At 44.9% G+C, this 13,428-nt stretch overlaps 1 protein-coding gene across 1 annotated transcript in view; it reads left to right on the top strand.

The window, feature by feature from the left end:
* Positions 1-12,355, top strand: part of LOC311517095 (epidermal retinol dehydrogenase 2-like) — a 33,759-nt gene extending 21,404 nt beyond the window's left edge. The window contains exons 4-7 of the mRNA XM_084621679.1: positions 3,567-3,666; positions 5,756-5,900; positions 10,572-10,694; positions 11,333-12,355. Of these exons, the coding sequence (XP_084477805.1) occupies positions 3,567-3,666; positions 5,756-5,900; positions 10,572-10,694; positions 11,333-11,462 (498 nt within the window). The 3' untranslated portion in view covers positions 11,463-12,355. The remainder of the gene's footprint in view (positions 1-3,566; positions 3,667-5,755; positions 5,901-10,571; positions 10,695-11,332) is intronic.
* Positions 12,356-13,428: the final 1,073 nt, after the last annotated feature.

Below are 13,428 nucleotides of genomic sequence, written 5' to 3' on the forward strand. Positions count from 1 at the left end.
ATCTAAACGTACTGTGGCAAAGTCAGACCTCACAGCTATAAAAGAGTGGTCCTATTGGGATGCAGGAGATGGGCGGTCGGAAGCCCGCCCACTGCTAAAGCACCTCCCCCCAGCCTAAGGGGAAGTTCCACAGGACCTGGAAACCAAATGATTCTGGGGGACAACTAATGAAAAAACAGGGACAGAACTGAGATCAAAGGGTCAAACGAAGGGAACCGGACGGGGACACCGAGCAGAAAACCTCGCACAGCACCCACTGCTCCTCGAAGGCATCAAGGGAGCCAGCAGACGCCGCCCAGAGGAACTCTGCCCAGATGTGTGAAAGAACAGAGGATCGGAAATAGGCCCTACAGTCATAGGAGACCCCATCGACCAACCTTCTCTCTCTGGTTTTATAGATGGCCATTTTAGCCAGGGCTAGGAGGAGGCTGACCAGGGGGTCCCGTGGCTTTGTGGGGCCACGGATAGGGAGTGCATAGATAAGGAGGTGAGGGGAAAAGTGCAACCAGAAACATAACAAAATATTTTTGAGGAGCCGGAATAGGGGCTGCAACCTGGCGCACTCCAAGTAAACGTGCGCCAGGGTCTCCCTCACGCCGCAGAAGGGACAGGTGTCCGGGACAGGGGTAAACCGCACCAAGTACACGCCTGTGTTCACGGCCCCATGAAGGAGCCGCCAACTGATATCCCCGGCGGGCTTCGGAACCAGGGTGGAATATAAGGCTGACCCACCAGGGCTCCTCACCCTCGAGAGGTGGCAGGAAGTCCCGCCACTTTGTGTCAGGGTGGGACACAAGGGTGACGAAGTGAAGGGTGTGGAGTGCGAGCATGTATAGATGTTTTCTTGGCGTGGTCTGGAAAAGAACCTGCTGCAAATCATGCAGCCAGCTCATGTTGAAGGTACAGAGGGGCCAGTTGGGTCCATGGGGTAGGGGCCCGATGAAAAGGTCCAGAGGGCCCGGGGTGGAGGGTGGGTGGGGCGTGCCCTCTCGCAGAACCCGGTTGAGGTAAACCCAAGCAGCAGGTGGTAAAGCGGCCCTCACCTCCTGAAGTATGCACCCGGGAGTATGAGGTCTGGAGAGCCCCATGCGCTGAGCAAGCATCAGGGGATCCAGCCAGTCTCCATGGTTGTGGTCCAGGAGGTCTCCGACTCTGGTGACTTCTGCCAGGACCAACCTCTGGCGCACCGAGGGGGACTCCGCCACCTGCACAGGGAGCTGGGAGTTGTGTAGCAGGGGCTCCACCAGGAGATCTGCTCCCTCGGTGGCCGCCATGGACCTGGTCGCCGAGAACAGTTTCCAGGTCCGGAGCAGATCCTGGTAGAAGAACAGCAGCCAAGAGAGGATGGAGATAAAGGAGCTGTCAGTGATATCAGAGCCCTCAGAAGCGGCGCAGGAAGGCGTGCACCAGCACTCTCCATGCCGGCCTGCCTGCACCATAAAGGAGCCTCTGCAGGGCCTGGAGGCAGAAGACATGGACCTGAGTGCGTAGGCACTTCAGGCCCTGCCCTCCCTCCTCCAGGGGCAGGTGGAGGACCTCTACAGAGACCCAGTGCACTCCTGGCCAAAAGAACTCCAGAATCGCCGTCCGGTGGTTGGCCAGGAAATCCGGGGCCAGGGCCAGGGTGTTGAGCCAGTGCCAGAACATGAACAGGACCAACTGATTGAGCACCAGTGCCCTCCCTCGAAGGGAGAGGCACCGGAGTAGTCCTGTCCATTTCCAGAGCCACTTTGTCACCCTGCCTTCTAAACCATGCCAGTTCTCCAGCGGCTGGCCAGATGCGTGGCAGAAAGGTAAATGCCAAGATCGAGCAGAGGACCTGCGCTCCACTGGATGGCCTGAAGCATGGGTGGGAAGGAGCTCGCCTGCCACCCGTCCCCAACCACCAGGCCAGAGCTCTTGACCCACTTGACCCGAGCGGAGGAAGCTGCTGAGTAGACGCCCTGGCAAGTCTCCACCCGCACCAAGTCGCCCGGGTCTTGGACCATGAGGAGGACGTCGTCGGTGTACGCTGACAGGACCAGCCGCAGCTCCGGTTCTCACAGCACCAACCCCATCAGTCTCCGACGGAGGAGACCAAGGAAGGGCTCGATCACCAGAGCGTACAGCTGGCCAGAGAGGGAGCACCCCTGCCGTACTCCGTGCCCAAAGCTGACCGGGTCGGTCAGGGTCCAGTTGAGCCTGACCAGATGCTCCGCAGAGGCATACAGCACCTGGAGAAAGCCCACAAACCAGGATCCAAAGCCTAACACTCACAGAGTGCCCAGAAGATATCCATGATCCACCCTGTCGAACGCATTCTCCTGATCTAAGGACAGGAGGGCGAACGACAGACCATCCCTACACCCAAGCTCCAGAAGATCCCGGACCAGATAGAGGTTATCAAAGATGGTACAACCCGGGTCGGTGTAGGTCTGGTCTGGGTGGATCACATCCGTCAGCACGGACCCCAGCCGCAGCGAGATGGCTTTGGCTACGACTTTGTAGTCCATGCTGAGTAGCGAGACAGGACACCAATTCCGTAAGTCACGGAGGTCCCGCTTCTTCAGCAATAAGGCGAGCATGGCTTGCCTGCACGAGAAAGGGTGGAAGGCAGATATATCAGCCCTAGAATGGTGAAGGCCCTTTTCCCTCTGATCTGAAAAGAAGTTCTTAGCTTAGCTAGAGATGCCTGAACCAATTAAGGGCCTCTGGTGATCCTTAAAAAAAACCTCTTCTAGTGTGAGGGAGGGATGAGAAGCAAGCTGCAGGAGGACTAGTTGCAGCAGGGAGGCAAGGCTTCTCCTGGGTGGAAGACTGCTCCCCTCCCCATAGGTGAAAGACCCAAGTTAACTTCTGTTTGGGGAAGAACTATCAACGAGAAGTCAGCGTAGTAAGGCAATGCCATGGAGAGGGGGCAGGGAAAGGTATTTCTTTTTGCATTGTGAATTTGGTTTTTTGTTTTGCTCAGGAGAGCTCCTCTGGCCTACCCTGAAGTCCACCTTGTAAATACTGAAAAAAAATCCAAAGTGAGGAATTAAAAACCTGCCAGAGTGGCACTGATTTACACCAGGCCCCCACAGCCAGAGGGAGAAACACCAAGCCAGCTGAAGTGAAAGGTGTCTTGCCATAGTACATAAAATTAGTTTTCAAATGATGTGTAATGTGGGCCTGTTTAAGGTAGATACATTAAACTCCAAAAATATGGCCCTTTTTGAGAATTGCCGCATGGCTAACAGGCCTTCTCTGCCTGCGATTACCATCCTTTTGCCTCCGTCTGCGTGACAAGTTGGCTTCTAGCTCCCCCTAGTGGATCACTATGACTGGAGAAACCTAATTTAAAACACTCAGTGAGTCTTGCAAAGTCAAACCGGAAGGAAACACTAAGCAGATGAAATAAGAATAATCTCTGCGCTGACAAATCTCCATGATTTTAGGGGAAAGCTTACTCCTTGAAAAGTCCTTATCTTATATCTCCTAGTTTCAAAAATGAAGCTTTGAAAAGTAATTGAAGTTGTAAAACCTAATTATAGAATGAACTAATTTTAACTGATACCTAATTGTGTGGTTTCTTATGTGTTCCATAGACTTGCAAAGCCTTCCTTCCAGCTATGATTGCCTGTAACCGTGGACACTTGGTTAGTATCTCAAGTGGAACTGGACTTATTGGTGCCAATAAACTGACAGGTTAGTGTGCTGTAGAGCTATTCTGAATTAATGTAAATGTATACTCAGAGTTAACCATTTTACTTCTGAAATCTCATCCAGCTTTTTAAAGGAACGTTGTCTTAATCTATTATGCAAAGATAGTATAAACTCATGAAAAACCTGCAAGTATTTGTAAAAATTATGAGCAGACTGAAGGAGAGAACTATGATGATTATACCTGTTTAGCATAGACAAGCCCCCTGCAGGCGTCACGGACTGGAAAGAGCAGTATGCACCATAGCAAACAGATAATTCAATTATCACAGAGGACACAGCAGTGATCCCTTCAGGAACATTGCCTAATATTTCCCATTATCATTTTTTCTGACATTTTGCAAAGAGCTCTGTTGCCTTCATGGTTTGCAGCTAGAACTTTATATTTAGTAGGGGGATGGTCCTGGTGTCATACAGGTGCCTTTTATGATCCCCATGAAAATCCATTCTGATTCAATGAGTTATAAGCTGTTAAAATTCTCCATTTTCCTTTTGTGTTTTTCTCAGTAGAGCTTGCTATTAAAATTTCTGAACAAACCATCCACATGTTGTATGCTTCCCAACCTCTCACTTCTGCATTCCACACAGACAAAATGGATCATCCAGCTTCTCATACTTCCTCTCAAAATACCATTGTGCTAGCAGCCAGGATATTAGGAGCATGTCTTGCTTCTTCTACTAATTGGTGTTAATAATTCTGTATTCTTCCCAACTTCTATTAGGCAAGACCACATACTCCACTGAGAATCTGAGAATGTAATCATGTCTTTAACATGACAGTCCTAACTCTCAGCCACTTAATTACACTTCCTGTCAGCATATCTGAGTAGTTAGATTTGGCAGAATCTTTCTGTCTATAAAATGGGGCTACTCCTGCACATGTAACACACTGTTTCAAAGAATAAGACTACACCCGCTGTCATTTATTAAAATTAGTCTTCTAGCACAAGTGGAGGGAAAGGAATATTACACTTGTGTATAATATAATATTTCTCCTTTTTATTCTTTAAAAAAAAAACTTGTTAAAAGAATGTTGTTAAAGTTGAAAAGACAAACACCAAAAGTTAGGAAAAGCCTGTATTAAGGATGTTTGTGGAACCTTAATGACATCCACATTGCAAGCCTGGGCAATAGAAGGATGATGGAGCTGCCATTGGTAATGGAGGAAGATGACATGGGGAGCGATTAGTAGGAAAGATGAGAATTTCAGTTTTGGAAAGATCAAGTTTGACATGCAGAAGGACATCCAAGAGAAGATGTCTAAGACAACTAGAGCCACAAGACTGGACAAGAGTTAGTTAGATTTGAGAGTTCTTGCTACCAGAGGTTAATAATAATGGGAGTCTTGGGAGCAGATGAGTTTGCTGAGGATATATCCAGGGAAGAGAAGGAATTGGACATGAAAGAACTGAGGATGAAGAGACACCAAAGGAGATTCTGAGGGAGTAATGGGTGAGCTAGGGGAAGAATACACTAATGAGAACTTGGAAGAGAAAAAGTGTGGTTTGTTGGATGAAGAGTCTGAAGGGAATCCTCTTTTTTAAAGGCAGCATTGAGAAGGTAGTGCCTTTAGAGTTTAGCAAAGGAAATAGTTTCTGTTCCAGTGTAAGCTTCTTGGGGTAGTACTGGATCCAGGTGTTCTGAAACTAATAGGATGTTTGGTCTGTTATTTGCATGTAAATATCCAGGATGCTCTTTCCATGCATACCAGTGCTGTACCTGAGCTCCAGTAACAAACTGAAATGTTTCAATATCTCAGCGACTCTTGTCAGAGTATGTTGTCAGATTATAAGTCTTATGCTGTGAAAAACTAATGATCCAGTTGTGAAAACCTTATTCATGCTAGTGAGCTCTTTCTTTTATGAACAGATCCATTGAACTCACATCAATAAATGCTCACCAACATGAGTAAGGGTTGCACAACTGGGCCCTTTGACAAAATAGAAAGTAGCGTAACATAACTCATTATCATCAAAGTTTAAGTATTTTATTCTAAAAATTTAAATTCAGGCAGTAACACTTGCTATGATGCTAATGATGTGTTTTGAATATTCCTTTTTTCTTCTCTTTACAGATTATAGTGCAAGTAAATTTGCAATAATTGGCTTTCTGGAGTCATTAGCTTTTGAGTTACAGGCTGCAGGAAAGAAAGGCATTAAAACCACCATCGTCTGTCCTTCTTTCGTAAATACAGAATTATCCACGGGTATTCGTGTCTCGTAAGTAAAACTTTTTATATTTTGCATATTAAGCAATTGCATGTGGAATACTAAAAATGGTTGGCTTTAGATCTAGCATTTGTCACCATTCAGGGCAACTGCCCTCTCAGTGGTCTAATTCTCCCTCAGTGGTCCAGCCAAGGGCACCCACTCTCATGCTTCCAGCTCCCCAGCTGTTGTATTTCTTGTGTGGAGATCCATGTAGCTCTCTCTTCTGACCAAGGTATTTCCAAGCAGCACAGTTCCCTGCCTTCACTCTGTTATTCCCAGCACAGACAAGTTGCCCGAGGACACCTGTTCGTTTTCTCTTCAGAGACAGTTAACAGGTATAATTGCTACAGTAATAAGGTACCACACAACACTTCCTGTGCATGCCTACTTTATTCTTAAGGTAAAAACACTACAGAGAAAACACATTAAAATCAATACAGAACCTAGACGCATGCTAATAAGCTTACCAAATAATCCCCCCTGCTCCCCAATCCTAACATGGGCTCTGGCAGCAGCAGTCCTTCAACACCACATCCAGAGGTTTCCTTTGTGATCACAAGTTCATCACAGCTTGAGTTCAGAACAAGCACAGTTTTATGGGGCCTCAGTTTGCCCAGTCCTTCCAACCCCACCCTAAAGATTGGGGGCCTTCGTGGACCAGAGGTTCTGTCAATTTGTTGGCTCAGGCCCGAGCCAGTTGAAAACCAAGTTATTTATCCAAAAACCTTTTCTTTGTCTGTTGGTCCCTGGATAATCCATTTTGAACTAGTATATGTGAGCCTCTCAAGGGGAGTGGCTTCTCTGAAAATGTTATAGCCTGAGTGCATTTGCCTTATCAGCCCATGCTGTTCTCCTATTTACTCTTCCTATGGAAATACATACAACGCTACAATAACACATACACAATTGCATTTTTAATATAATGGACCCCAAAAGTATTAACGTAATTCAATATGATTTAAATTAATTCAATGAAATTCATTCAGGACATTGCAGGAAATTGTCAGTCTGTCACAGCGTGTATGAAAATATAATTAGTAAACAGTAGAAATCATTTTTTCAGTCTCCAGCCATTTTAAAGTTGGCTTTGTTTTTTAATACCATTTGTATGGCTTATAAGTGCACAAAGCCATGAATAATGAATCCACTTAAGCACACATGACCAGTAACTGACACGAGCACAGACGGCACAAAAGTCTTACTGGCTGTGGACTCTTACTCAGAAATGCATTTCTTCAGCATGTGTGTGGTCCAGCCGACTTACCTGTAAAGAAGAGGGACATTGAGGTGCAGCACTAAGTGCATGAACCAAAGCCCAGTGACTTAAACTGGCTTTGGATAATGCCTGAACTGGACACTTCTTTCAGGCAGGTAAAAATTAGGCATGGTAGTGTGTTGATAACTGAAGGCTTGTCTACACAAGAAGTTAAGCTGAATTTAAAGTGCATTAGTTAAGTGAATTATACCCCTAGGTGGATGCTCTAATTAAGAAGTAAAGTGGCCTTTGTTCATTTCAGCTTATTTCACTTTTGCATGTGCCTGAGAAATGCAGAACACTAAACCTCGGTCTACACTTAAAACTGGTACTGGCCTAGCCATGTTAGTGAGAGGTGTGAAAAAGACACCTCTGGCAACGTAGGTCTGCCAATAAAACCCACAGTGTAAACACAGCTATGCCAACAGAAGAGTGATTCTGTTGACAAAGCTAATGAAGTTCAGGGAGGAAGTTTTCCAATGCTGACAGAAAAATTCCTGTCAATGTACGTTGTGTCTACACTAGGGGGTTATGCTGGCATAGGCTCTTTAGCATAAACAAAGCCTTAGTGCCTGAACTCATGCCCAAACTTATATAGGAGTATGCAGGAAGACGAAGGGGGAATGTTGCATATAGAAGGGGAAGCTGAGTCTGTTCTAGGATATGGAGTAACCCATAGATGGCTCTGGGAAGACTGCCATAAGTCAGAGCAGTCCTGGAGCTGTTCTAATTTACATCAGAGGCCATTCCAGTCCTCAGAACAGCTCAAAATGTGAGAAGTACACAAGTGGTTTAAAGCCAGCTTTGCCTCCCGTCCTCCTGAGCTATGCCTTAGTGCTGCTTCTCTGGAAGGCGAAACACAGAACTTAGTCAAATTTATTTGAGTCACCCCTTAAAACATCTGTAATGGTCACTGAAGTCAAACATGTACTGGTTTATGATGTTCCTACACTAGAGAATATTGGCCTTGCAATCACTTTTCCAGCCCCCTAGCCACCTGTAACACATCATATGGCCACATACAATCGCTACCAATGGTGCACAGGTGCTCACACTGTCATTGTGATTGCTCTTCCTCTGAGCAAGACTGACAACTATGTCATCCACCCTAATGGCACTGCACCATTGCAGTGCCAATGTAGACAAAAGCACTGGTCTAGCAGCTTCAAGCAATGCAATTGTTCTTGGTTTTTCTGTGCACTACCACAATGGCTCTGCTCATCAGTCAGTAACCATTCGGACAGTTCAGTGTGCTGTCTGCATGCAGACCTAAGCAGCTGAAGTAGTACTTGGCAGGTCTGGGGCTCTGCCCAGTTTCCCCTCCAGGGCTCTCTTCCCAGCCCCCAGAGTAAAGAAGGATGCTGTCACAGGGTAACTGACCCCTGCAGGCTGTTGGTCCAGCTTCCCTGTGTCAGAGCAGCTGTGGCCAGTAAAGCCAAAAAAAAGGGGGTGCGGCTACACCTGGGCCTCTAAAGGCCTGTCAGAGGACAGGAGGAGGGGGAGTAACTAGGAGAGAGGAACCACAGTGGAGTGAAGCTAACTCCTGTGGTAGCGGCCAGCTGCCCAGAAAGGATGCCCTGGAGCCGAGCTGCTGTTCCAGAAGAACAGAAGAGCTGGCTGAGAGCAATGCTAGTGAACAAGGAGTGGCTGAGAAGGGAGCTGGCTGGGACTGGGAAGCTGCAAGGAGGGGGATTACCAAAGACCCTGGGAGGGGAGCCCATGAAACCGTAGGGGATAAGGTGAGCAGTTTGACTTGTTTTTGTTTGTTTTACTTGCTTACGTTTGGACAATACTTCATACTTCAAGGAGACTGGGCATGGCAGCGTATGCTTGGAAACTAGGGGAAAGCCCTGCCATGTCAGACACACAAACATTCCAGCAAGAGCCGAGGTGGGGAGCTTCCCCATCATATTTTCAAGAGTGACGGCTCAGCAGGGTTTAGTCCCTGCCTCTGATGAAGCAGATAACTTGAAATCATCCACTGGAACACATGAAAAATGTACAGGTCCGAATGTATGGTATATGCAATAGATAGATATAATTATGTAAGTGCCTAAGACTTGGTCTACACTTAAACTATATCAGCGTAACTACATCAGTCACAGCTGTGGGGGGAAAAAAATACACCCCGGACTGACACAGCTATGCCAACAAAACCACCAGAGTAGATGCAGCTATGTCAACAGCAGAGTGCTTCTGTCAATGTAGCTACTGTTGTTTATGGAGGTGGTGTTCCTACACTGACTGAAAAACTCCTTCTCTCGGTGTTGGCTGTGTCTATGCTAGAGGGCTATGCCGACATAGCTATGCTGGCATACGATCCATAATGTAGACATAGTCTAATAATACCAGACACTGTGGGGTAGGTACAATTCACAAACCTTGTAATCCTGTGTGTGGACTCCATGCACTGTGTGCACTCAAACGCGGATGACTAGCTTGGATTTGGTAGCAAGACAGGGAGCCTTGCCTTATAGGTCACTGTTTCAGATTCCATCTCAAAGTGACCCACATCAATTCAGTGGCCTACTTGAAATAAAATTTTCCTCTTGAATCAGCCTGTAGTGGACACCTGCTGGCATTACAAACTGCCCTCACTCAGGCAGGCAAGAAGCGTTGTTGGCAGATGAGGTGCTGAGGAAGTTATGCTACAGATAGTACTTAGATAAGACCAAATGAAAATCAGATCATAAAAGGCAACCAGTCTGATGTAGGGCCAAATTTTGTCACCTCTTTGTGTGCATGTGAGTGCATAAATTGCCCACACAGCTGCCCAGAGTTTATGGGTGCATTTGCACATACAGAGATCTGACAACTTAGCCACAAAAGAGCATTACATGTTAAATGTTTACCAAATAAACTATGGGTAAGACTCCCATTGACTTCAGTGGGCTCCAGCACGGGCCCTGTATGAATGCTATTTATTAGGTAAAATTTCACAGTTTTCGACAGTTTTTACTAATTATTTTACTTACGGGGGGACTCGAAAGCTAGATCTGCACTACAGGTGCTACAGCAGCAGAGCTATGGTGCTGCAGCTGTGCGGCTTTAGCTCCTTAGTGTAGGTGCTTCCTACAGCAATGGAAAGGGGTTTTCCATCACCAGTTAATCCACCGCTCTGAGAAGCAGTAACTAGGTCAATGCAAGCCCTATGGAAGATCCGTATAGATCATCTACACTGGGGGTTAGGCCAGCTTACCTATGTTGCTCAGGAGTGTGAATCTTTCGCACTCCTGAGTGATGTAACTAGGTCAAAAATGTTAAGTGAAAACCTGGCCTAAGAATGGAGGATCTTTACTTTTTTGCAAGAAGCAAAACTTTCCATTTGAAGTGGGAGGAAGAAGGGAAATTATCAGTTTTGAAGTAAGTGATTCCAGGAGTAAAGTTTTACAGTTTTATAATAATTACATGTCCTATTTTACCAGGAGGCCACTTTTACTTCCTATTTTGGATGTAGAGTATGCAGGCAGGAAGATCGTGGATGCAATTCGAGAGGAGAAGTTTTATGTGTTCATGCCTCTGACCAATTGCCTTTCTTCTTTGAAAAAGTAAGAATGGGACTTCTTTCCCCTCCCCTCCCCTCCCCCACCAAATACCTGGTAGCTAAACAGAATGCAAAGCTAGTAAAAATGTGCAATAAGATATGATGCTGGGCTATCAATTTTCAGACTAGTTACCTACAGAACTATGAAGAAAGGGTGGTTTCAACTACTGCCTCCAACACACTTCTCAGGTAAATGTATACACAAGTAAAAGTTATTTCAAGGATTTTCACAAATTATAAGACAGTGTGATCTGCAGGAAGGCACTTGGGGCCATAAGTCAGGAACTCCCAAGTTCTAAAATTGCCTCTGACTAGCTCTGTGCTCTTGGTCAAATGGCTTAATCTCTCTCTTCTGTTTCCTCATCTGTAAACTTGGATTGTTAAATGTGGTGTGAAGACTAATGTTGGAAATGTAAAGTATTATATCATGGAAACATAGGGCTGGAAGGGACCTCAAGAGGTCATCTATACCATCCACCCATGCTGAGGCAGGACCAAGTATACCTAGACCATCCCTGACAGATATTTGATTTTATGTTTATATGTAGTATTAATTTATTATTTCCTTGTTAGTTAGAATTAGTGGGTGGATAGTTAAAAAATACCATCAAGACTAACTAGAAATGCTGTTTGTCTCCTCAGCTTTGTACCTAAGAAAGTGCTACTCCTTGCTGTAGAGTATGCTGGTATTTTCAACAATCTGGACGGTGTCAGAGACCGGAAGAGAAGGGACCAAAACCACACTGCTCTGAAGATGTCAGATACCAGCTAATCAAAATTCATGTTTAACAGTTAATGGACATAATGGGTTATTTCTTCAGGTTTATTTCTTCCTTAGATCAATTCTCTTCTATATGATACTTTAGGTGTTTAAAGATGTCATACTTGTTCTGATAGCTGTCTGTTACTCAGTATTTTTTATCCTCAACTGTTCTCTCTTCTTTCCATCAGTACAGGCATATTCTCCCCTCAACATATGTATGTAATTCATTAAAGCAAATAAAAGTTAATGTAGTGACCTGTCTCAGTACCATAGGTAATGGGTATCGAGGTCACAAATTAACATAGCTGTTACCTTTATGGGCTCTCACAGCGAAGAGATTGTGAGATTTAATGGACATGGAGAGATTGACATAATCTCATATTGTTAAAGGTAGTTCCTCCAGGACAATAATTGGGGCTGAATAGAAAAAGTTGCATTGCCACTGCCTTTACTTCTTAGTTCTGCAGAATATTTCACTTCCATGCATAGGCAGTAATTTGAAAGGTTGTATCTGTGTATCATAGGCAGTAATTTGAAAGGTTGTATCTAAGGCAGTGTTTCCCCAAAGTGAGGGACATGTCCAAGGAGGACAGTAAAGCACTAGTTTTGAGGGGTTCATACAGACCTTTCAAACGTTCTTCAGAGTCTGTGCTTTCATTTAAAACGAAATGAAGTCTCTAGCTATTATACTGAAAAGAAAACTGTTAAAATCTGGAGTGCAACCAAAGGAAAGATGTCTGTCCAAGCTTACAGAGACCTTGAAACAATAGCACTGAAGTGTGAACTGCTCCATGCATTTCAATGGGTGCTAACTCAGATGTCGCTAATAATGCTTTAAATGTCAATGTTACTAACTATCTCACTGCTTGTCAAAATACTTATGAAAAGAGAGGAAGTATCATAGGGCAGTGGCTCTCAACCTTTCCAGACAACTGAACCCTTTTCAGGAGTCTGATTTGTCTTACATACTCCCAAGTTTCATCTCATTTAAGAACTACTTGGTTACAAAATCAGACATAAAAATACAAAAGTGTCACATCACACTATTACTGAAAAATTGCTTTTTAACCATATAATTATAAAATAAATCAGCTGGAATATAAATATTGTACTGATAGTACAGTGTATACTCTATAGTGTATAGAGCAGTATAAACAAGTCTGTATGAAATTCTAGTTTGTATTGACTTTGCTAGTGCTTTTTATGTAGCCTGTTGTAAAACTAGGCCAATATTTAGATGAGTGTATGTACCCCCTGGAAGACCTCTGCGAAGCCCTAGAGGTACACATGCCCCTGGTTGAGAACCATGGGTGAAGATGGGTGAAGTATTTCCCAAAGTAGGGGAATGGGCATGAAGGGCTAGCTCAGGAGGGACATGCAGAAGACACATCAATTAAAACTAATAGGCCTTTAATAACACATGGTGTAGCTGTGGAAGGCATAATTGGTTTCATTTCCTGAAGGGGGAACTTACCTTTCAGAAGTTTGGGAAATATTGATCCAAGGTGTAGAGTGTAGATCCCTTGTGTATGCCGATGACACAGCCTAGTGATTTTGTATAAGCATAAAAAGGCAGAATTTGTGGTGTTGTGGTAATCTTGATTCTTTAAATTGCTGGGGCTTTTAGTATAATTTCAAACAATGTTACATTAATTTTTTCATAATCTTGTAAGGAAAGAGGTGTAACCCTTCTGCCCGTCAGAGTTGGCAGCAACAAGGGCCGGGTTCAATATCTAGGGGATCCATTCCAATAACACAATGCAAACCGGCTCGAGCCCCCACCCAGTGACCTGGGACAAATATATACCACCCCCGCTGGGCGCCTCCAAGAGGCAATACTTCCCCTCTCGCAAGCACATAGTCTGAGTGTAGCAAAAGCCTTTTAATAACACAGAGAAACAATGTGGCATTATGTTGGGGAAACACCACCAACAGGATTCATAAAACAACCCATGAGCAAAAAAAACCCATCCCA

This window comes from Lepidochelys olivacea (genome assembly GCF_965140295.1).
Source record: "Lepidochelys olivacea isolate rLepOli2 genome assembly, chromosome: 2".
NCBI lineage: Eukaryota > Metazoa > Chordata > Testudines > Cheloniidae > Lepidochelys > Lepidochelys olivacea.